Source organism: Bos grunniens, chromosome 4 (assembly GCF_055505025.1).
Source record: "Bos grunniens cultivar Pamir isolate PY7600 chromosome 4, Bosgru_T2T1.0, whole genome shotgun sequence".
Classification (NCBI taxonomy): Eukaryota; Metazoa; Chordata; class Mammalia; order Artiodactyla; family Bovidae; genus Bos; species Bos grunniens.
Window position 1 is genome coordinate 44,090,072 of NC_141168.1, and position 24,082 is coordinate 44,114,153.

Consider the following 24,082-nt stretch of genomic DNA (forward strand, 5'->3'; position numbering starts at 1 on the left):
ATCACAATGGCACACACATTCACTTTACTTGTTTGTGCACAAACAATAGCATATTCTGTGCCTTCCTATTTTTACTTGCCTTGGAAATTTTACTTGCCTAATCTTACAGACCTTGGAGATTTTTCTCTCTCAGTAAATATAGAACTGCCTTCTTCTCAATAGCTACCTGGTTTCCAAGGACTGGGTGCCAGAGAGAGTGCCTGGTGTCTGGATGGGAGCAGGGCCATTTCTCACTGTCTCGGAAGCTACAGTGACATTTTTCTTTCCATCTAAGAGGATATCTAGAGACAGGAATTTTAACGAGAGAGAAAGCCATGAACATCGACTCCTGATAAAAATCTGATCTGAGGCTGAAAGGCAGAGGAAACTGGGGTCTGCGCTCAGTTACTTAGCCTCGGCCCTGTCTCTCTCTCTCTCTTTTTTTTTTTAACTTAATTTTCTTTTTTTGGCCACACCATGCGGTGTGTGGGAATTTAGTTCCCCAAACAGGGACAGAACAGGTGCCCTCTGCAATGGAAGTGCAGAGTCTTAACCACTGGACCACCAGCGAAGTCCTCAGCCCTTCTCTTAATGGCTCTGAGTCCTACTCTCTGGAAGCTCTGTTAACTGGGCTTTGGGGGCTATGGTGAGACTGCGGAGCTTGGCATCAGTCCTGGGAGGTACTGTCCCTTTCCTTCCTTCTTTCCTCCTGAGAAAGGCTCTAAAGACAGCAATTGAGGGGCCTGTTCGTCTTTTTCCTGCAGAAGCAGAAACAGTTCCGGCTTTGCTACTGAGAAACAAGGCTTTCAAAGACTTAGGTTCAAAGCGCTCCTTCCTATTCCCAGGCCTTGATTTCCCCACTTGAAAACTGGCCAGTGGGCTGGCCTTGTCCAACTCATCTCTCCTGCTTTCCCTAGGTCGTCCAGGGAGCACTGGCAGGCTCAACCTGAAGACATCCCTTGAACAAAACAAGCAAGCGCCATCCATCACGTGGCTGTGCGCTCCTGGCTGGAATTGCACTTTGGCTCCGGGTCTGAACCTTAACAAGAGGACAAACAGTCTGAAACGTGGACCGTTTGCCCTCCTTCCACCCACGGTTTGCGCAGGGCTGTGCACGTACAAACAAACAAACTTGTTTTGAACACTGCCCTAGAGCACGCGGCGCTGCCAATCATTAACCGCTGGTTGAGGCGGCCCAGCCCGCGCCCTTCAAAAGGCGCACGCGGTGCTCAGCGAGCATCGGCCACCGCTCCTGCGCCACCGCCACCACTCAGGCAGCATCCGCCAACCGAGCCGCCCCTACCGCCCAGTGAGCGCCGGTTCCTGTCTGCCACCCACCGCTGGCGATGCCCGAAGTCCTTGCTGTCCGAGCCTGGCCGCTTCTGCTATCGCTGGCCGTTCAGCTCGGCGCGACGGTCGGAGCTCCCCAACCCTGGCGCTGTGCGCCCTGCTCCGCCGAGAGGATGGCGCTCTGCCCTCCCGTGCCCGCCTCCTGCCCGGAACTCACCCGGTCCGCGGGCTGCGGCTGCTGCCCGATGTGCGCCCTGCCTCTCGGAGCCGCATGCGGTGTGGCCACTGCTCGCTGCGCTCGCGGGCTCAGCTGCCGCGCCCTCCCGGGGGAGCCCAGGCCCCTGCACGCCCTCACCCGAGGCCAGGGCGCCTGCATGACCACGCCCAGCGATGAGGCTACAGGTACTACCTGGGTTCCTCCCCTGGGACAGATGGGGTAGGAGGCTCGGGCAAGGCAGGGAAGGGTGCTCCACCAAAGCCAGTAGAGAGCAAACCCGGCCAAGCTCAGAGCTTACAGCCAAAGCATGGAAGGGGAAAGGGTTTTAAGTCGCCCAGATGAACTCTATTGTTGTGTGGTCCTGCAGGGGCGCTCAGGATTAGGAGGACACACACAGCTTGGTGAGAGAGTGGGGAGGGAGCCCAGACCCCCCTTGGCAGCCCACTGATCTATAGAAACCTGGACAGGAGAAAAGAGGGAGGTCATGGGGATGCCCAGGCAGTGGGTGCCACTCCAGGTGCCCCTGGCTCTCCTCTTTGCCATTTTCCAGAAGGCGTGCAGTGGGAGCCCATCCTGCTGACCTCCGGGGAAGTGTTTGGAATGTCCTTTGTAATATACGTCCTGTGCAGACCGTTATGTGCTTACCAGATGTTTACAGAACATAATGTGAAAGTTTAGGTTAAAAACATCACTTGCATTCATTGCCATAGAAAAATGGTGTTTGATATGTGTGCCGCCTGCTCAGAACTTGACAGTTAGAGCTTTCCTGAATTTAGCAGTGATTTATTTGTAGTGGGAAGCAGAGGAAATACCCCCTTCTCTACCCTCTCTCCCTACCTCCCTGTCCCGGCAGCTGCGTGTCCAGTGTGGTTCTGTGATTCTTGGAGCCATTCTATGGCTCTTTGTCCTGATGGGGATCTGCTGGAGGGGAGATGGTTTTTCTTCTGGTTCTCTGCCTTCAGAGTCAATGAAATAGAGTCATCTCCGTGGCCCTCAAAGGATAGGGCACCCCCACTCCAGGGGAGTCCCACAGGAGAGCCAGTTCTCCATCATTCTGTCCATGTACCAAACCCAAACCTTAGGACTCTCTGTGTGAAATCTGGTGACCCTCTCTCCTCTTTCCAGGGTTGCAAAGAAGTTACTTTGACTGTGGGAAGGCAGAGTCCCTGGAAAAGAAGAGGGTAGAACTGCAGTCTAGACCCCACCTCTGAATGAACCCTACCACCTGTTCATAGGGAATTACTAAAATGTCCATTTTATGGATGGGAAAGAAGAGGATGGGGTGAGGCTTTGAATTGTGGTTTAGTCGCTAGTCATGTCCAACTCTTGCAACCCCATGGGCTATAGCCCACCAGGCTCCTCTGTCCATGGGATTGTCCAGGCAATATTGGAGTGGGTTGCCATTTCCTTCTCTATTTGAACTGTAACCCATGGCTTTCTCAGGGCTCTTCCCAGGCTTTGACAAATGTGCATTTGGCTACATTAGAAGCAGAATCACAGGGCACTCTTGCCTTTGGTATTACTGTTGGGTTACCCCTCTACCCCAAAACCACTAAAAGTTCCTTTAAAGATGAAGTGGGCAAAACTCTGGGTCAGTATGCCCATCCTGTCCCCATTTGGTTTTGTGGAAAGGCAAGCAACTTCAGGGGGTCACAAATGCAGATGCTTCGGTGAGGGGGGCTCATGGGCTTTTGTTTTTCCATTTTCAGATACAAAAGACACCACCAGCCCAGAGAATGTGTCCCCAGAGAGCTCAGAGATAACTCAGGAGCAGCTTCTGGACAATTTCCACTTGATGGCCGAGTCCAGTGAGGACCTGCCCATCCTCTGGAATGCCATCAGTAATTATGAGAGCTTGAGGGCTCTTGAGATCAGTGACGTCAAGAAGTGGAAGGTGAGACCCTTGAAGCAGGTGGAACCTCTAGCTTGAACCTGCTGGGCCCTGCCAGTTTGGTCCTGAGCCCTGGCGAGAAGCACATACTTCCCCAAAGCCTAGCAGACATTTCTCAGTTTCAACAAAGGAACCTTCTGGATAGAAAGAAAATGCAGTCCATGCTGTGCAACTTTCGATGCATTACTTCATGTCTCTGAGGTCATCTCTAAAATAAGGATGTCAGACTAGCAGTGTCTAAAGAGCACTAAGCTGTTCTTATCTTCCGCTCCGGTCGCATCTTCTTCCCCACTTTTAAGAAATTGTGTTAAAATATTCATAACACAAAAGTTAGCCCTTTAACCATCTTAAAGTATAAAGTCTACTGGCTTTAAGTACATTCACATTATTCTGCCACTGTCTCCAGTGTCCATCTTGAGAACCTTTTCATCTTCCCAAATGAAAACTCTGTCCCCATTAAACACAAACTCCGGGTGGCATCTTAATTGGTGTCTGTTTTCAGTTCTACCACTTGAGGGCGACAAAGAATCAGAGTTGGAGTGAGGGTTCATTTGTGAAACCAAAAATCTCTTCTGCAAACAGGCATCGTCAGAGAAGTGAGGATTGAACTGTTTTCTAGGCACTTCAGAGTTTCATCTGGAAATGATAACAATAGGGAAAAGTTCATCCTTATTTCAGATTGTTCAAATGAATAACTTAATCCTCAATGAATTTGGCTTACGTGAACTAACCTGGTAGAGGAAAGTTGTACAAAATTTAGAAGCCTCTGCTACTAAGTTCTCCATTCACAAAGTTGTGCCCAGATGACTGGTGGCAGAATTATCCATGGTGGGGAGGGGAGGCAGGAGAGTCGGAGAGCTCATGGGGTTAGTGATGCTCTTGACTCCTTTAGGTGCTTAGCAAATGTTCAGGAGGGAGGGCATGGGGTTCCCATCTTTTATGTTAACAATTCAGGACAGAGATTAGCCACCCTCCTTCTACAGGTGAGAGAGTGAGGTCCAGGGAAGGCGAGTCCAGGCCTGTGCTCAGAGCCCACACAAAACCTTCTGCATTCACTCCTCACCTCCACTTGAGGCTGACAGTACACTGTCCTTTATCCCAATGTCAATTTATCCTTTTAGGAGCCCTGCCAGCGAGAACTCTACAAAGTGCTGGACAGATTAGCCAGGGAGCAGCAGAAGGCAGGAGACAAACTTTACAAATTTTATCTGCCAAACTGCAACAAGAATGGATTCTATCACAGCAAACAGGTATGTGCATCCTCACAGGATGGGCCCTGCTACTCACACATCTGCTAAGTCTTTCAGTGAACAGGGTGTCCAGCTCCAAGTAAGCACCGTGAAGCCCCATAACTGATCATATCATGTAAGACTGATTTCTCTAGGACTAGGAGCCACTAGCCCCTGGGAGCCTGAAGATCAGCTTGGTGCTTACAGTCAGTGGGGGACACGAGACTCAGGGGTCCTGGGCTGAGCATTATTCCGTCATCCAGCAAGTATGAGCAGGTGGGGACCTTCACAGGCCCCTCAGGATCTCAGTTTCTCACCATAATAGAGAGGAAGGGGACAATTCTACTTAGGAAAATGATTATCTGCTTTGACATCTCTCACATTTTTCTCCCTACAAAGGAAAATAAATGAACTTTCTAATTCAATACAATAGCATTGTTTCTTGGATAATAAATGAGATTAACAAACCAAGACCTAATTTTGAAGAGCAGTTTCAGACTCAGTGAAGCCCAGATTCTGTGAATATTTCTGGAGGAAACTGAGGACCAGGAAGTGCTTTGTAACAGATGAGGAACTTGTCAGGGAAGGTCTGCCGTGCACGGACGGGCTCCCTCTGGGCTCAGCAGCTCTGATGTATGGGCTGTGAAGCAGACAGCTGCACACATGTTATACCATTCAACACACACCTGACGTCCTTATTGCACCGGCCACTTGATCTTTGCTTCCATTGTGATGTCGGATTTGCCCTCAGTCATGGTCACAGCCAGTTTGGTGGCGGTGGGGTTGCTCACGGTTGGTTCTCAGCTGGGCAGCACGGAACTCCCCCTCCCCCTCAGCTTCCCTGGGCCTGCTCTTGACCTTGCTCCTTCTCTTTGCAGTGTGAGACGTCGCTGGAGGGAGAGCCTGGGCTCTGTTGGTGTGTCTACCCTTGGAGTGGGAAGAGGGTCTTGGGGTCTGTGGCCATCAGAGGGGACCCCAAATGCCAACAGTATTTTAACTTACAGAACTGAAAACAGATGCAATATGATCGAATTCTGGCACGTGAAATATTTAAGTACATAGTATATTTATACTCTGAAATACACACACACTTTTATATAGAGAGATGTATATGTATATATATGTAGGAATTACTTTTTTATACTCCACATACTACTTGTAGTTTATTTATTCACCATAAATTTATTTTTTCTACACAGTAACTTGTGTTATATTAATTTATATATCATGAAACACTTCCCATCATGTTGTATGTAAATACTTGTATTTTAGCTCTTCAGGGGTTCATGCTTCTGTCTTAAAGAGCATAGGAAAATACTGCCTAGCAAGTAGCAATGATTTTTTTTCAAGTGGTTCAATGGAGGATGTTTAAGCTGCATGTAAGAATGATTTACTTTATTTACCATGTCTAGCGTAAATTGGCAGGGAAACTTAAATGTTGATTATGTAGTCAAAGTTACATGTGATGATGTCATTAAATGTTAAAATATGCATTGGGTATATTGTCAAACATGGGAACACAGTGTAAACATTGGAATAAATGTCCCACCCTGGAACATTGCTACCGTGGTGGACCTTGGTTGAACATAATTCTTCCTTCCTGAATCCCTTCCGTCCTCCAGCCTGCCCCTTCCTTGTGCAGCATTGGTGATTACAGTCTGCAGGCTTCTTGCTCCCACAGCTGGCAGGTCTGCTCTGCCCACCCCGCTGCCCCGGGCACCCTTCCCTTTGCAAGCCCTAACCTCTCCACTAGCTCTTCCCCTTCCTCTTGAAAACAGCCCAGGGTTTCTCCCATCTTCGGTGCAAGATAGAATCACTTCCTTAACCTCCCCCTCACCTGTCTGTTGCCTGACTCTGCCCAGACCCTGTCCCCTGCAGGCTCCAGTGGTGTCCTCCATGATGGCACCGTTTGCCCCTCTGTCTGCCTGACTAAGCCCTGAGCTCACAGCGTGAGTCCTCTGTTTTGTGGATTTCTTTCTTTCTTTAACTATTCTCTGCTTGCTTTTCCTGACACCGCCCCTTCCTCATTCCTGCCTGCCCTGCTGACTGCTCCTTCCTTGTCTCCTCTGGATGGGCATCTCATCCCTCCTAGTGGATCCCACCAGGTCCCTACCTGGTCTGGGCTCCCCATCTTGGGTCTGCCCCTTCATTCTCTGACCCCATGTCTGCTACCCTCCCTCTGCCCGGTCCCCAGGGCTCCCTGTGAACTCAGCTCTCAGACTCATCATTTAAATTGTTCCAGTCAGTCTGATGTGAGTCAACCATAGATAGCCTCATCCCACCCTGGTAAAAGTGTACAGCATCGTGGTCCCCATTATCCCACGATGGCAGTGGAAGCATTCTCAGCACTTCAGCCCTCATGAAACCCCTGTAGGACCCAGCTTGAGGGCCTGACTCGGGAGCAGAGCTGGGGGAAGGTGGACTTCCCTTCCCATGACGTGTGGGAGGTATCTTCTGGGCAAAACTGAAAGGACTCAACTCTAAACTTGAAGGCACCATCACAGCAGGGCCTATAGAGGTCCTCATCTCAGCCGAAGTTGGGGGCTTTCATCCGCCTTGCTTAGGTGTTTAATTGAAAGTATCAGTTGAGCTATAGAAGTATCAATATTGTCTTAGATGCGGGGCCCAGCCCTGTCCAGTCCCAAGGCTTTTGAACACGCTCTCATGGATCAGGCATAACTGGCCACCGTGTCTCATATTTCTAGCTCCAGTTTCTCTCAAACGAATCAGGAGTTGATGGGCATTTGTGAGGGCATCTGAGTTAAGGGTCCTTCGCGATTTCAGTGCCCCTACCGCATCTTTTCTTGTTGTGTCCACCTGATTCTCCAGCAACCTCTCAGCAGCTCCCTTGGGTCAGTCCTATTGATATACAGGGCAGCTCTCTCTGTTCACTGGTAGAAGTTGTGCACCTACGTGTGGAGAACGTAGTCACAACAGCAAGTCCCATGGGTGCACACAGGTGTCTGGGGGCATTGGCTCTGGGGACAGCTCCTTGGCGGGACAGAAGGACCTCTGCCCCAGATGTGTTTGGAAACTCTTCCATGTCTGATCCAGGCCATAAGCATTATTAACAGGATGGTTTCTGTGGCTGCGTCAGTTCTGGAGCGCTGCTGCTCTTAGTCCTCACAGCCAGCAGAGGAAGAAGGTACCAATGGAAACTCTCCCTGGTTTTCATGCTTTTGACTCTATGGGTCTAAATTGGGATAACATGTCCCTACTTCCTGAGCCTGGGACTCCGTCAAATCTGAGGCAGCTAGAGCAGTGCTTAGAAGGAAATTTACAGCTGGACATGCCCCTATTAAGAAAAAAAATCTCAAAAAACTTTAGGACACTGGAAAAGGAAGGTGAAACCAAATCTAAATCTAGCAGAAGCAAGGAAATAAGAAAGATTAGAGGGAAATAAATGAATAAATAGAGAATAGAAAATCAATTGAGAAAAATCAGTGAAATCAAAACTTATTCTTTGAAAAGATCTACATGATTGACAAATCTTTAGCTCTTCTGACCAAGAAAAAAGACTCCAGTAAGTAGAATCAGAAATGAAAGAGGTGGCCTTACCCCTGATTTTACAAAAATAAAAAGGATTATAAAGGAATACTATGAACAACTGTACACGAACAAATTGGATTACTGAGATGAAATGGAAACATTTTAGAGCCACATGAACTACCAAAATGGACACAAGAAGAAATAGACTATCTGATTAGACCTGTAACCAGTGAAGTGATTGAATTAGGAAAAGAAAAAACTGCCCATTAATAAAAGCCCAGACCCAGATGGCTTCTTTGAAGAATTCTACCAAACATTTAAAGACTACAAATTCTTTACAAACTCTTCCAAAATTTAGAAGATGGGAGAACACTTCTCAATTCATTTTAAAGCCTACATGCATAAAAGTTTTACCTTGATTCCACACTAGGCAAAGACATCATGAGAAAAGAAAACTACAGCCCCAAACCTCCTGTGACTATGGGCACAAAAATTCTCAACAAAATACTAGCAAACTAAGTCCAGCAATGTGTTAGAATAATCATTCACTGTAATCATGTGGGATTTACCTCAGGAAGGCATGGTTGTTTTAATATCCTAAAATCAACTAACGTAATAAACCATACAAATAAAATAAAAAAAAAAACCCACAGATCATCTCAATAGGCTCAGAAAAAGTATTTGATACTATCCAACATCCTTTCATGATAAAAACACTTGACAAACCAGGAACAGAAGGAAACTTCTTCAAGCGGACAAAAGGCATCTTGGAAAACACCACAGCTGACATCATGGTTAATGGTGAAAGTCTATATGCTTTTCCCCTAAAATCAGAAACAAGACAAGCATGTCTGCTCTCATGACTTTGCTTACATTGTGTGGGAGGTGCTAGTCAGGTCAGTTAGGCAAGAGAAAGAAATATAAGGCATCTAGATACAGGAAGAAGTAGAGCTATATCTGTTTGAAGATGACATGATCTTATACATAAAAAATTCTAAGAAATCCACTAAAAGATTATTAGAACTAATAAATGATACAGAGTCAATATATAAAAATTAATTGCTTGCAACAATAAAAAATGAAATTAAGAAAATTTCACTCACAATAGTGTCAAAAAGAATGAAATACTTAGTAGTATATTTAACAAGAGAAATACAAAATTTGTATTCTGAAAACTACAAAATAGCTTTGAAAGAAATTAAAGATGAATCACAAGCTGGAACCGAGATTGCCAGGGGAAATATCAACAACCTCAGATATGAAGATGATATCACACTAAGGGCAGAAAGCAAAGAGCAACGAAAGAGCCTCTTGATGAAGGTGAAGGAGGAGAGTGAAAAGTTGGCTTAAATTTCAACATTTCAAAAAAATAAGATCATGGCATCCAGTTCCATCACCCCATGGCAAATAGATGGAAAAAAACGGAAACAGGGACAGACTTTATTTTCCTGGGCTCCAAATCACTGCGGACGGTGACTGTAGCCATGACATTAAAAGACACTTGCTCTGTGGAAGAAAAGCTATGACAAACTTAGCGTATTAAAAAGCAGAGACATCACTTTGAAAACAAAGGCTTGTCTAGTCAAAGATACGGTTTTTCCAGTAATCATGTATGGGTGTGAGAGTTGGACCATAAAGAAGGCTGAGCGTTGAAGAATTGATGCCTTTGAACTGTGGTGTTGGAGAAGACTGGAGGGTCCCTTGGACTGCAAAGAGATCAAACCAGTCAATACTAAAGGAGATCAATCCTGAATTGGAAGGACCGATGCTGAAGCGAAGCTTCAATACTTAGGCCACCTAATGCGAAGAGCTGACTCATTGGGAAAGACCCTGAAGCTGAGAAAGCATGAAGGCAGGAGGAGAAGGGGACGACAGAGGATGAGATGGTTGGATGTCATCATCAACTCAGTGGACATGAGTTTGAGCAAGCTCCGGGAGATGGTGAAGGACAGGTAAGCCTGGCGTGTTGCAGTCCATGAGGTTACAAAGAGTCAGAAATGACTGAGTGATTGAACAAGATACAAAAAGGCCAAAACCCAGCTGCCATTTCTGAGGTTCTGGGAGCAAAAGTGGGGGACTGTGCATGATCCCTGCACACCAAGGGGGTGGCCGGACCACCTAAGCCACCCCTCCAGCCCACCTATCGGCCCCTAACCTTATTCCATTTAAGGGACAGGCTCACCCCACTCTCCTGACCCGTCTCAGGAAGGCAGCAAGGACACTTGTTACTTGTTCTCACACCCTGGTGCTGCAGCAGGAGCCCCAGCCTGAATTTCTCATCAGGCCTCTCATCAATTTCTCTTGATTAAGGAGTCCAAGGACCCAAGCTTGTAACAAAGGGAAGGGAAAACAGCATCAATGATGCCTTGGACCTTATTCATCCCCCTGTGTCCCCCTGCACTCACTCCCCACCAGCTGCACGGCCCACTTGCTTTGTCTTGTTTACTGTTTCTCTACAAGAGCAGTGATCCTGGGTTTTGTTCTCTGCATACAGACGGTTCTAGGATAGAAAACGTGGACAACATTACTGGTGGAATGTGGGGCTGGGAGAGGAGGCCAGGCCATTCTCAGTGCTGGGGGTATGGCTGGGCTGGAGTTGTGGGAGTGGGAGCCTGAGATGGCCACAGGGCAGACACCCCACCCCCAACTTTGGGAGCAGATGCCTTCTTGGGCAGTGGGCCACCCCTCCCCCACACCCCAGCAGGATACTCCGGTAAATAAAAGGAATTCATTCATGTTCACTATGGAAGTTGTTGAAATTGTAATGAAATAGAAATAAAATAGGAGAAGGCAATTGGTACCCCACTCCAGTACTCTTGCCTGGAAAATCCCATGGATGGAGGAGCCGGTAGGCTGCAGTCCATGGGGTCGCTAAGAGTCGGACATGATTGAGCGACTTCACTTTCACTTTTCACTTTCATGCATTGGAGAAGGAAATGGCAATCCACTCCAGGGTTCTTGCCTGGAGAATCCCAAGGACGGGGGAGCCTGGTGGGCTGCTGTCTATGGGGTTGCACAGAGTCGGACATGACTGAAGCGACTTAGCAGCAGCAGCAGCAGAAATAAAATAAGGATGTTATCTACATTCAAAGAATAACCAGGTTACCATCTGGGTGTATTTCCATTCAGTTGTGTGTGTGTGTGTGTGTGTGTATACATAATTGCATTCTGCTTTTTCTTTACTTCACCATGAGCATTTTTATGTCTTGTTAACATAAAAAACATTTTAGTAGTGGCATAATATTCCTTTCTACAGAGGTTATTTCAGTTTAAAATGTCCTTGTGGTCTCTGGGCACATTCCAATTAGGCCTTTCTGCTAAGTTTCTGTACAAGTATGGTTGGTTCAAGTTTCGACCACATGAGAAAATGACTCTGGACAAGTTGCCTCATCAGAGAAGCCCCGTTTCATGACACCCACGTCAGCATCAGTGATTGAGATTTTCCTAGTGTGTTGATTTTCTGGTTGAAACATGGTAAGGTCAACACCTGGCCTTGGCCTCGGTGAGTAGAGAGCCCCCTCACTCATTTCCTTGTGCCCTTGGGGGTGGTGGCTGGGACCTGCACTCAGGGCTGGTAAAAGCTGAAGCTTAAGGGTGGAAGGTCTACCTAGGTGACTGAGGAAGGGAAGGTATGGGGAAGAACCAGGTGGGTGCAATTCGCATGCTTACTGGACGTGGCAGGAGAGCATTTGGAAGAAAAGGTGACCACAGGTGTGGAAGGAGGTGGAGAATGAGGATAAGAAAGGGCATGTGATTTGGGGGCTTCCAGGAAGACAAGCCCAGAGGGCTTATAGACTCAGCATCCTGAGCAGCTCACAGCTCATAATGGCTCCAAAGGCCCTGCCAGGTTCCTGCCCAGGTTCCCAGGACCACCTCCCACACCCCCGGTTCCCAGAGCACCCACAGAGCTCTCTGCTCAGCACATACAGCTCTGCGATAAAGGGCCCACCTTAGATGTTCTACTAACAGGTCAGGAGATTGCTTGATGTGCATTTCACCCTTTGATGCCCAGAAGTCACAGGCTCAGAACTTTGCCTGAAGAGGCTCTGTGACAAGGGGCAACTGTTCCAAGGCTGTAGAGAGGGGACGGAGATCCTGGAACCCCGCCCAGTGTCTCCTGGGGTTTCTATCCCTTTCTGGCTGCATCCCCTCCCTTCTGCAGACTAGAGAGGGGTTGGCTGAGTGGATCACAGGACAGGATGTGTGGCTGAACGCTCCAGAGTGTTCCCTGCCTTCTGCTCAGCCAGGAAGGCTGCCCGGAGTGGTGACAGACAGGACAACAGGATAAGGCCACGAGGGTCAGGTGGTCACTCAGGTCAGCAATCTGGCCTCCTAGAACCAGCAGCTCACTGCAGACATACCCAGTGCCCCCACGGGTAACCAGCAAAGCCCTGGGGTGGCTCCTTGGGTTCTCTTGCCAGAGACGCAAGCAGGGAAAGCTGGAAAGTTCCAACTACAGCTGGAACCCCACTGCCCTCTGGTTAGTTAGTAACACAAAAACTGGAGGAAGGGGGATTCTTTATGGTAAAAATTTTATTTACTATTTATAAATACATTGCAAGACAAACTTTTCAAAAATACTTTTTTTTCCTCAAAAACTTAATTAAAAAAATAAAGGAAAGCTAATAGGTAGGCGGAACATCTTTGAGATCCCTTTGTGTTCTCCAGGAGGGCTGTGTGCAGCATGGATCCAACCAGAGGCTGCAGGGGGGTGGCCAGGGACCCCTCCCTGCTCTCCTGCAGACTTGGGAGGGCGCCCCCAGGAGAGTGGCCGAGCCCCGTGCACAAGCCCCCTCCCTCGGTCGTGGCTGTGTTTATATTCTCTAGCAATGCTTACAACTCATCTAGGATTATCTAGTATAGGTGCTATCATATTTGGACGATGACGTATACACTGTGAACAGTCAGGAAGAGGGTACTCTGTGTGTACTTGTGACTTAGAAAGAAAAGGAGGAAGTCCAAGTGCACCAAGCAAGGGCGATTTTCTGTGCTCCCAGCGTCCCTGACCGGCTCCCCAACAAGCCACTCGTCTTCCAGGTTATACAGGATGATTATTTTTTATACTGTGCCAAGGAGGACAAAAGGGGAGAAATGAAAAGAAACCTTTTTTGCCTTCAAGGAGCTTATCTTCAAGAATAAACTTGCTCTTGAATGGCTGAGTGGGAAAACACTGTTTTCCGCAGTCATCTGGAGAGCCAGGCTATTACTTGTGATGCCTCTGGCAAGTCGCCCTGCCCCCCTGCCCTATGGGGCTTCAGCAAAGCCCGTGTCTTCAGAAAGCTGCCTGACAAAGAAGGGTCAGAAATCCCCGCCTTTGTCGGTTTCCAGAGTTCCCTAGAACATTCTTGTCATTTTTTTTTTTTTTCCAAACAAGATTCCACTTGATTCTCTCCACTTGTTTCCAAGCAGTGCAGGCCCCTTGAAGATACAAAATATCTTCTTGGTCCAGGGACCCTGGCCCCGGTAGCCCCGGGTGGGTGTGTCGGGATGTGCAGGCATTAAAGGACAGGGCGTTCCTCTTCTTGATGAGGCCTTGTCTCGTCTTACAAGTGCAGATGAAGTGCGTCTACATGAGCCACACGCGTTGCTAAGGCATGAAGTGGAGGGTTGGCTGTGGTGAATGGGTGGGGAGGGTCCCAGGGCAGCATGAGCTTACGGCTGCACCGTGCTTGAGCTTACAAGTATTTTTATAGGAAGCAACGAGAAAAATCAAACTGCGTTTCACTGACTACTGGAAAGTGGAAAGATGCCAGGTTCACCATGTGGAAGAAAACTAGGCATTTCAAACATCTCTTTCTAAACTTTGGTTTAAAAAAAAAAATCAATTCACCACAAAAAGAAATAGAAGTTGAGGCTGTAGCCAGCTGCTGATCATGTCCTTGGCAGTCTTTTGTGCAAAATAAGGCATATTTGAGCTCCACATTAACTAAAACAGAAAGAAAAAGGAATGTGTTGAAATAAATCTCCCCAAAATCAAAAGGGCTCAACGCCCACCCTGGGATAACAGGCATGACACCCACACATTTGGCAGGGCAGGGGCTCACCCTGCACTTTTTAATGAAGCAGAGGACTCCATGAGATGCCCACGATGTCCACTAACATAGTCACCCTAAAATTCAATTATTTTTTTTTAACTTGCAAGGAAACAGAACTGATCACTAAAAATGACATTTTCTTCTGTTTACTTAAATTTGTCTTGAGACCATGAAATATATTTCTTTTTTTCTCCCAATGGCTCTCAGTTATGAAAAGAAAACAAAATGAAATATGATTTTATTCTTTCACACGATGGTTTGAAATTTCATTTTCATATTTTTTTTTTTAGCAAATGATTCATTTATTAATGAGCTTGCTCAAAAATCAAGGAAATCACAAGTCAAAACCAGTCACTAGTTTGCAAAGGAAATACCTTTCATAAAGCCTGAAAACAAAAGTTCAACAAAAAGTTCAACCAAAAACACGTTCATTGTTCCCATCATTGCTAAAACCTGGGGCTGGTACCTGTTGCTTGAGGAGTTTTGTTCTACGATAGTGCAGTGTTAAGTATGACTCATGGGCTTTAAGTGATACTAAGTTTTGATAAGATCTTTCATTAGAAGTGGTATTTTATACTACAATCAGATACACTTTCATCTTACTGATCTGATTTTTCTGTGGCTCTTAAGAGTGTCACCAAACAAAGTATAATTAGGACAAGGCCAATTTTATGTTTGGTGGTGCTGGTGGTTTGGTCACTAAATCATGTCCAACTCTTGCGACCCCATGGAGTATAGCCCGCCAGGCTCTTCCATCCATGGGATTTCTCAGGCAAGAATACTGGAGTGGGTTGCCATTCCCGTCTCCATTCATATTAGATTTAAGTAAACTTTATATTAAAATGATACTAGTCATTGACTCAGGAGACCTGTAATGTATTTTACCAGAAAAAAAAAATGCTACCATCTTTTAGAAACTCATTCTTTCAACAATGAAAACAATTTACATGTGAAATTAAATGAACCATGAGGCTCGTGGGGGAAAAGCTTAACTTTGGAAATCTTACACTGCATGTGTAAGAATGTTTAAGTGTTGTAAGTTCTTTAAAATGAAGCAAAGTGAAAAAATAAATAAATAAATAAAATGAAGCAAAGTGTCTCTTCCCAGGTGGCGCAGTGGTAAAGAATCCACCTGCAATGCAGGAAATGCAAGAGATGTGGGTTCGATCCCTGGGTTAGGAAGATTCCCTGGAGAAGGAAATGGCAACCCATTCCAGTATTCTTGCCTGGAAAATTCCATGGACAGAAGAGCCCAGTGGGAGCATGCATGTGAGGTGTCTCTCAGACAACCTGGCCACAGACCCTCCCTCCTGCTCTTGTCCGGGCAGATTGAGAGCTCTGTCTTGTGTGTAGGCCACCACCCCCTGGGATCTACAGGTGTCCCCTCCCACCAGGGCCGGGTCCTGTGCCCCTGTGGATCTGCCAGTCCCCAGCACTTACGTGGCCACAGTCTACTTGCTCTCCATGCTGTAGCAGTGCACGTCCCCTTTCCCCTTCACGTCGAAGCCCGGGAGGGGCTGCCCGTACTTATCCACACACCAGCAGAAACCCCGCTTCCTGCCCTTGGAAGGGCGGCACTGCAGGCAGAGCACAGATTAAATGAGCCCTGAGGAGGCCCTGCCTTGAGGGTCCCATCAATGGGGCAGGTGGTCAGCACCCAGGATGGCTTCCCAGTGTGGTCTCTGCTACCCTCAGAAAGCACAACTGATTAAGGCCTTGTGTGCACAGCGTGTGTCTGGGGCTGTGATGGGTGGATGTGAGTGTCCCCCAAAACGAGAGGACCTGGTGGTTTTGTGTCCCTCAGGGTCTCACAGGGGTGGACACTGGACCCTGTTGGCCCTGCAAAGTCTATCTGCTGAATGGGGGAGGCATGACAATGCCCCATCTTCCCTGTGCTTGTCACATCTGGGTCTTTCAGTGTACGCCCTGAGCTGTGTACGTGGTACCTTCTCAGGGTAAGTCTGCTAAATAAGTGATTAATAGAAATATACAAAGAGGCCAACGAGATCTGTTCAGTGATCACTGAACAGGATGGGGCCCTCTGATTGAGGTCACTACTACCAACACTTTGAACATGGCTGTGCTGTTCTGTGATTAATTCTGTAGGTACTGTGGTAGGAGTTGTCCCACTAAAAAGTCAGTTGAGATGCTGTTAGAACATGATCTGAAATCTACACAGGTGCACTCCCTGTGCCTTCAAATGAACACATCTCCCATGTGTCTGATCCCGTACAGCTGGGCACCATCAGGAAGGCACGGGTGTATAAGGGTCCGACATGGGACCTCAGAAGAAGCTTCCTGCCATAGGACATCACATCAGGCTTCTTGGGAATTCTCTACAATTGCTGATAAAAAATGTCCCTCCATGGTGCAATGCTAACATGTCCTGGTCCCTCCACGGCTAGTACAGGGGTCCCAGGAGGCCTTACACTGTTCTGCGGGTTAGGAAGGAGTCATGGACGGTGAGAAGACACTCATGTGAAGCTCCTCAGGTCTTGGGTGTGGTGGTGGGGGAGGGGATAGAGCGGGAGCAGGGGCTGCATCCAGACAACTCAGGTGGAAGCCTGTTCCCTCGTCCGTATCAGTGGAGGAGGGATAGGAGCAAGTTGCTTGGATGGTGCTCACCTGCTTTTTCTTGTAGAAGCCCTTCTTGTCGCAGTTGGGAATGTGGATGCCCCTGGGGCTGAGCATGTTCAGGAACTTGAGGTGGTTCAGCGTGTCTTCCATTTCCCGGCGGCAGGGCCCCTGGGGAGGAGGCACGGGTTACCTGGGAACTCTGTGTCTGATAAAACCCTGTGACGCCCAGGGAACTGACCACCTGCTCCTCGAGTATCTTTTGTCTGATTTAGTTGTCACCGTTCCTGTGCAGATGCCAACCACAGCCCCGTCTCTCTTGTGATTCCCCAGGGCAAGCTACAGGACTGGGACAGGGACACACAGGCCAGGACACTCAGAGGCCAAGTGACAAAAAGAGGCCAGCTTTGTGAGAACACTGCTCTGCCCAGCCGAGGCCTGGCGAGCAGTGCACTGATTCTCCTGGGATCTCTGCCATAGGGGAGGGTCAATATCCCTTCTCTAAGGAGGGGCTTGCAGCTGCTTGGTGCATCAGCAGGACCACTGGAGTAACTGCTGGGCTCTTGAGTAATGGTGACCCTGTGATCTCTGGATACCCAGGCCAGGTGGCCCCACCCCTACATCAGCAAGAGGAAAAGCTCTCACGTATTCTGTCTCACGCTTGGACTCAGAGGAGAAGTTCTGGGTGTCTGTGCTCTGAGACTCGTAGTCAACCTTGTAGCGCTGGCTGTCCTTGGCATGACCTTTCTTGATGACATCCATCTTGGTGTGGACGGGGTGGAATTTGGAGACGGGCACCCGGTGTGTGCTGGGGCCAGCCTGGTTCTCTGTGCTCCCCATGCTGTGGTCTTCTTCCGACTCACTGCCATTTCCTTGGAGGACACAAGGAGGCACAGACTTGACGGTCATTGATATTTAATGACCGTCTTTTCAAAATCTTACCATTTTGATCAAGTCTGATCCATACAGAAACGTGACTCAACAATTCCAAATAAGTTTAGAAAAAACACCGCGGTAAAGTATTATTCCATAATATTAGTGGTGAATGGTACTCCCTTGGCCTCAAGAAGTCATCTTTTAAAAATTAAATGTGGTGTGCTTCTACAACATATGTGCTGCTGAAGAAAATGCTTTTCATGCTCTCAGCTTTTCCGTATCTCTCACCCTCCACCAGGAGGGGGCAGACCTGAGTCAGTGAAGGCTCAGGCCCATTCAGAACTCTGGTAGGGCTACTTCAGAGCAGGCCTCCTGGGGGTGTAGGACTTGTGGACAAGCATATCTTCGCCCCACCTGGACTTGCTGCATCAGAAGCACTTGGGTGATGGCAGCATCTGGGAGTCAGCAAGCCCCAGGGATTCTGATTCCAGCCTGTCCTAAGCGCTACCAGGTAAAGGGCTCAGATGGAGAAACTGAATTCTCTGCAAAGCAGCTTTACCTCAGGCACCTGGACTCAGGAGGCCTGCCTGGTAGTGTTCTATATGGTGTTCACTGTTGCATCTCTTACTCACTGTCCAGGTAGGGTCTGGAACACTCAGGAGAGCTACACAGACCCCGTGCATCCTGGGGCACTGTCCTGGATAAGTCCTTCCTACCCCCTTTGCACAGGAGCAGAGGGGACAAGGACATCTCCATCTCTCAAGGCTAACAATCCTCTGTGCCAAAGAGCTTCACTCTGGGAAGGAAGCCACTTCCTGCAGATCTCTGACTGTAGATCTAATGCAGACACACTTGCTATGGGCATTGGAATGTCCACAATGCCACTGGAATGTCAAGGACTCTGACTAAATGTACAGCTGATGTGGAGCCAGGATGCTCTGCCCATTTTTTTTCCTGGATGAACCTGGGATGTTAAGGGAGAAGGGCCAGTAGAGAGCCCCTTCCTTTTGCCTGGTTCTGTGTAGCCACGTATCTGTCACAGGATGGCTTCTCTGTGACAAGCAGTGCCCTGAGGCCATCCTCCCAGGTGGGGCTCAGTTCACTGTCTGATCCCGTGTCTACTACACCTGAGGTGCCGAGTGTACTGCTGCAGCTGACCAGTTCTCTACCCTCCCGAGAACACATCCATCTCTCGAGATGGCAGCCTGCCCACCCTCCTGGAAGCCCGCCAAGGCTTCTGGCTCCGGGCTCTGAGGAGCAAATGCCTCGCTTTAGCTTGGAGAATGCTTCTGGAGGGTTGAGTAAGGTTGAAAGATACTCTGCTCTGTTGCAGAAACCCTTCTCTCTTCAGGAGGCTCTTTGGACAGGTGTGCTCACCGGGGAGTTTGGAGAAGTCCCCATTCCCTCTGGTTCTGATTTCCTCACCCAGGAAAAGAAACAGTTCCTTGAAGAGAAGTGGCAAAGTTCCCAAAGGGTCTGGTGTCTGGGAAAGCACAAATTCAACCAGCTCAGATCTGATACAGTAAGTTTTTAATTTGGTTTCAATTTCCTTTCATCTTAGTTTTCTCTTTTCAGGGAAGTACTGGGCCAAAGGGGAATGCTAAGAATATGTAAATGAATGTATTTGCATTTCTTTTTCAAGAACTCTTTTTTTTTTTTTTTTTTCTTTGTTTCTTTTAATTTTAAAAAAAAATCACATGCTCCCCATCCTGAACCCTCCTCCCTCCCAACCTCCCCATACCATCCCCCTGGGCCTTCCCAGCGCACCAGCCCCAAGAACTCTTGAGTAATTTCTTTTGGTTTCTTTCTAATGCCTGCTGACAAGCACAAAGAGCAACCCCTTCCATTTAAGCCACAGATAATGGTCTTAAACTTTTGACTGACTTAAATTTACTTCTCCCCCCTCAAGCGAATTTGAGAAGTCACTTAGATCTTTTTGTAATTTTATAATAAACTACATCAACCTATACTATAGAGATCCTATGACAGTAATCATAATGCCTATGAAAGTCTGGGCCCAAATGATAATATCTGTAACAACTTCTAAGATCACCTTTTGAATTTCCAAAAATGCACAGTAGCAGTGAAGTACACACACAGCAAATGACCCAACTGCCCTGAGTGTCAAACACACCCAGGAATTCTAACAGTCTACTATAGCCAGTGTAAGTTTTAGGCAGTTGTAATTTTACCTTTTCCACTAGTCTTGGAGAGGAAATAGCCTCACCTGGGAGAGGAAACCTGCACGGAGGGAAATTAGAAGGGGACTTCCATCCTTCTAGCCACGGATGTTGGGGCGGGTGGAGGCTAGCCTACTGTGCTCTGTACAGCTGGAGGTTGGAGGTGGGGGCTTTTTCTCCTCGCCTTCAGCGATGTGGAAACTTCTTCACTCACAGGACTGAGGCTGGCTAAGCATGCTTCAAAGTTAGAGGAACACCTGCCACCTCCAGAGTCACTTTTTTCTGAACGTCAGGTTGTCCGACTGCAGAAGATATACCCGGTTCCCACCTCCCTGGTTTTGGGACACCCCTGGACGGGACACTGCTTTGCAAACTGTGATCTGTGCATATCTTAGTACTGTTAAAGCCAGGTACCATTTTCTACAACGTGCCTGCCCACATTCCCGGTCCAAATGCACCCGGTCCCGTCCTCTGCGCCTCTAGGTCCGCAAGAATCGTCCGCGCGGACACATTCGTTCTTAGCTCGTGGGAAACCCAAATCGGAATTGGGCCACACAGTACACGCCCACATTTCCGCGCGGCGCCTGCATGAATGGCCGGAGAGTCTCCTCCGTCCATGACCTCCCCATTGACCACTAACCTCCAAATCTGCTCCCTCCCTCCCCAGGGAATCTATAATCCGTTTTCGCCGAAAGAGGTTTACAATTTACAAGAACTCGCAACTCAAAGAACGAAGAGAGTAGAAGGCCGGTCGGGAAGGTACCTCCGGCAAGCGCCCTCGAGTCTTGAGGCTTCAGCTTTCCCATGTACAACCCTTGGGGCGGGAAGAGCTACGAAGTGGCACCACCTCTGACCTTAGCCCAGGGCTGCGCTTCGGCAGCGCATATGGCGCGGGCAGCTCACCTGACGCGGACGGTAGCAGGTAAGGGCGCAGGCGGCCGACGGCGCTGGCGTTGGCGCAGAGCCCGCGGCCGTCCAACAACGCTTGTAGCGGGCGCGGATCGCCAGGCGGCGGCTGGCAGCGGAGGCCGGAGCCACAGCGCTCGGTGTAGACGCCGCAAGGCTGACCCTCGCGCAGCGCGCACGTGAGACAGCAACCGCAGCCCGGCTCGCGCACCAGCTCGGCGCACGGGGGCGAGGGGGGCGGCGGCGCGCACTGGGCAACGGCACGCGCGTCGCACGGCTCGCAGCGCACCACTGGGCCGGCGCCCATCGTGCCCGCCCCAGCTCGTGCCGCCGGCGGTCCGCGGAGCAACGTCAGTGCGGTCAAAGCCGCAGCCCAGAGCGCGGGGCGTGCCCGCAGCATGGCGCCCGCCGCGGGGGCCGGATGCTCGTCCGGCCGGGGGGCGCGGGGACTGGGCGGCAGCGAGCTGAGCGAGGCTGTACGAGCGGGGCCGGCAAGGGCTAACACTCAGCTTGGAATAGCTGCTGCGCTCGCATCTGGGCGGTCCGGGGCGAGCCGGCCGCTATATAGAAGCCGGGCGGCCGAGGACACGCCCCGGAACGGCGCGCCGGCTGCGGGGCGGGGGGCGGGGGCGGGCCGGCGCAGACCCGGCTCCGCCGACCCGCGCCTAGCCCTGTGTTGCAGGGTCGAGTGCGGGGGCGCATAGCCCGCGGCCGCCCCGGCGGGCACCTGTTTCGCTACTGCAAGCCCGGCGCCCCCACCACCGCCGCCGCGCCCCCCCCCCCCCATTCCCGGAAACCTGGCAGCCCCACCAGTCTGCAGTCCCAGGTGCCTCCGGCCACACAGGCGTCTTGGTCGTCCCGGGGTCTCCTGCGCCCCAGGCCACGCCAGCGACCCTGACCTGGGCCACTCCCTTGCAACCGCCCTTCTCTCTCTGTGGCCCAGGCTGAGGTCGCTCCGCGTCGAAATGGTGTCAAGGAAACTGGTGAGCGCAGCTTCTCACCGTGTGTACTTTGCAAAACTTTGAAAAATTTAATTCCTCTGGTCGGGGGGTGGAGGATGCATTTCTGAATGAGGATGCCCGATTCGCATCTAGGTCTCAGGGAGCCAAGGACTTGGGGCTTTACCACAAGCACCTCGCCCCCCACAAATGCGCGTCTGCAGGTGCGCACGTTGTCTTCCCTCTTTCCAGATAGACTTCTCAATGCCATGAGGGTTCGCACTTTACGGGTGTCTGCAAGTCCCTGGTTACTAAAGTGGACCGGCGGCAAATGGGTTTGTCAGAGATTTGACATCACGCTTGTCTTTGTTTTAGGTATTTTCCCTGATGAGGTTTTCAAATAGAGCTTATATTCACAACAAAAGAATATATAAAAAAAAAACAATAAAACGAGCATTGCTGAAGCGTAATTAATAACTGAACAGTCCTTAAAATTGGTGATATTCACTTTTTTTTCAGGCTAGTTTTTTTTCAAGTTCCCAGCGGTGCGTTTAAATGGAGACTCGGGGAGTCTCTCTCGTCTGTGTAATCTGAACACTTCGCATTATGCAGGGTGGGGGGCGGGGGGTGGTGAGCCGGAGGGCACAATTGCTCCCCGAAGTCTCCGCGAATCCGGTGGGCCAGCTCCGTGCGAGTCTTTTCAAGGGTGTCTGCCCTCCCCTTCCTTAGGTGACCAACAGAGGACGCCAGTGGTCCAGGATTGAATTGGGAATTATCAATACACTTTCAAGGTTCTTAAAAAGAGCCTGTGGATCAGCAGTGGCAACCCGCGATAACACCACGGGAGCGAAGTCTCCTGGACGCTGCGGAAAAAAGATACTCCCCGGCTAGGAGGAGGATAGGCATCTAGGAGGAGCCTTTTGCAGTTTGCAGTAGAAACATCAAATGAGGACCTCCTTGCGTTCCCTCTTGTCCATAAAGGACAGGAAACAGGATGGGACATATCCCTTTTCACTAACAGAATTCAGTTGGCCTGATTATGATTGGTGATAGCTGGGGTCAGCCTGGTTATCTTCACCTCATGACAGAAACCTCCCATATTCTTCCTCCACCCTGGCCAGAGCTCTCCTCTTTGAGTGTGTGTGTGTGTGTGTGTGTGTGTGTGTGTGTGTGTATCACCATAGCTAGCCTCCTTTTAGAAATTGGCAAGGCCAATTTACTCATACCAAATAAATAATAATAGTAATAATTGACAGTCTTCCCTGGTGGCTCATATGTTAAAGAATCTGCCTGCAATGCAGGAGACCCAGGTTTGATCCCTGGGTCAGGAAGATCCCCTGGAGAAGGGCTGGCAACCCATGCTTGTATTCTTGCCTGGAGAATTCCATGGACAGAGAAGCCTGGCTGACTAAAGTCCATGGGATCGCACAGAGTTGGACACCTGAGTGACTAACACGCGCACACACACACACACACACGCAATTATTGAGGTTCTACAAAGGAGAGGAGATCAAAGGCAAACAGAGGATTTTGCCTCCCCCAGTCCACAAAGCCACAGCCCCTCGTTTCTGTTACCCACCGTACCCCACCCAGAACTCAGACTAGATTGCCCTCTTTATTGTGAACTGTGCCATAACCATTACTCTTTATTCCCTTTCTCCTGTACTACTTCTGCATCCGTATGTCATCTGCTTTGACAGCCAAGAACAAGAACAGAGTCTTCAATTTCATTGGAAAGTTAAAGGAAAAAAAACTTGCTCCTTAATAATTAACCATGGATAACTTGACTGATATTTTAGATGGTTTCTACATCAAAAGAATCTTGGAGTGGCAAGTCCACCTCTGTTTAGTACTGTGCTATACATGGGATGAGCTGGTCTTTGGTCAGTATGACACTTTTTACCAGCATTATCATCTGAGTAGTGGACAAGGGACGCCCAGGGAAAATGTCTAAGTCACCCTGGCCTTGCATTTGGAAAAAAGGTGAGTGTTCTGCGAGGGAGTCCCTAGGGGGCGCCTAAGCGCCAGGATGTCCTCCAACAAACCAAAGACCAAGAAAACTAAAGGTTATATTTTAACTTTCAATAACATTCCACAACCACGTTTTATAGACTGTCATGGCCTTTTTTCTGAAATCTTGCAACAGGAAGTAAGTAAATCTGTGGCAGTGATGTGGGAAAAATTGTATTTCAATTTTAGTCATTTTTATTTGACACAACTGCAGGGAACCACACCCCTCCCCACGGCCCCCCTTCCCCCCCCCACCCCCCAATGTAATTGTTGCAGGGTAAACTTGGGATCTTGAATGGGATAAAACTTAATTTTATGGTATACTAATTTTGTTCAACTTTAATCTGGAGTTTATGGTTATAACATAAACTATAGCAGTTGGTAGGAAAGATGGCTTTTCCCCCTGGGGAAGGTACTTGGCATACAATTGCTGAATTGTAGCAGACAACCATTGGCATGAAGGACAGG

The 24,082-nt window shown here is 48.9% G+C and overlaps 2 protein-coding genes across 3 annotated transcripts; one reads left to right on the forward strand and one right to left on the reverse strand.

Annotated features, from left to right (window-relative positions):
- Positions 1–835: 835 nt before the first annotated feature.
- Positions 836–6,166, forward strand: IGFBP1 (insulin like growth factor binding protein 1). The gene is made up of 4 exons (XM_086398409.1): positions 836–1,671; positions 3,196–3,380; positions 4,499–4,627; positions 5,485–6,166. Exons 1-4 carry the CDS (start codon positions 1,326–1,328, stop codon positions 5,614–5,616), a joined length of 792 nt encoding a protein of 263 aa, XP_086254535.1. The 5' UTR covers positions 836–1,325; the 3' UTR covers positions 5,617–6,166.
- Positions 6,167–12,610: 6,444 nt separating this feature from the next.
- Positions 12,611–21,202, reverse strand: IGFBP3 (insulin like growth factor binding protein 3). 2 transcript variants are annotated; one of them, XM_086398407.1, is made up of 5 exons: positions 20,664–21,202; positions 17,350–17,576; positions 16,756–16,875; positions 15,571–15,707; positions 12,611–14,021 (listed from the first exon to the last, which is right to left on the reverse strand). In XM_086398407.1, the coding sequence occupies exons 1-4, from the start codon at positions 21,064–21,066 to the stop codon at positions 15,582–15,584; spliced, it is 876 nt and encodes a 291-aa protein (XP_086254533.1). In that variant the 5' UTR covers positions 21,067–21,202; the 3' UTR covers positions 12,611–14,021; positions 15,571–15,581. The 2 variants fall into 2 exon arrangements, with proteins under 2 accessions (XP_086254533.1, XP_086254534.1); XM_086398408.1 differs by having other exon boundaries at positions 12,611–15,262.
- Between the last annotated feature and the right edge of the window lie 2,880 nt (positions 21,203–24,082).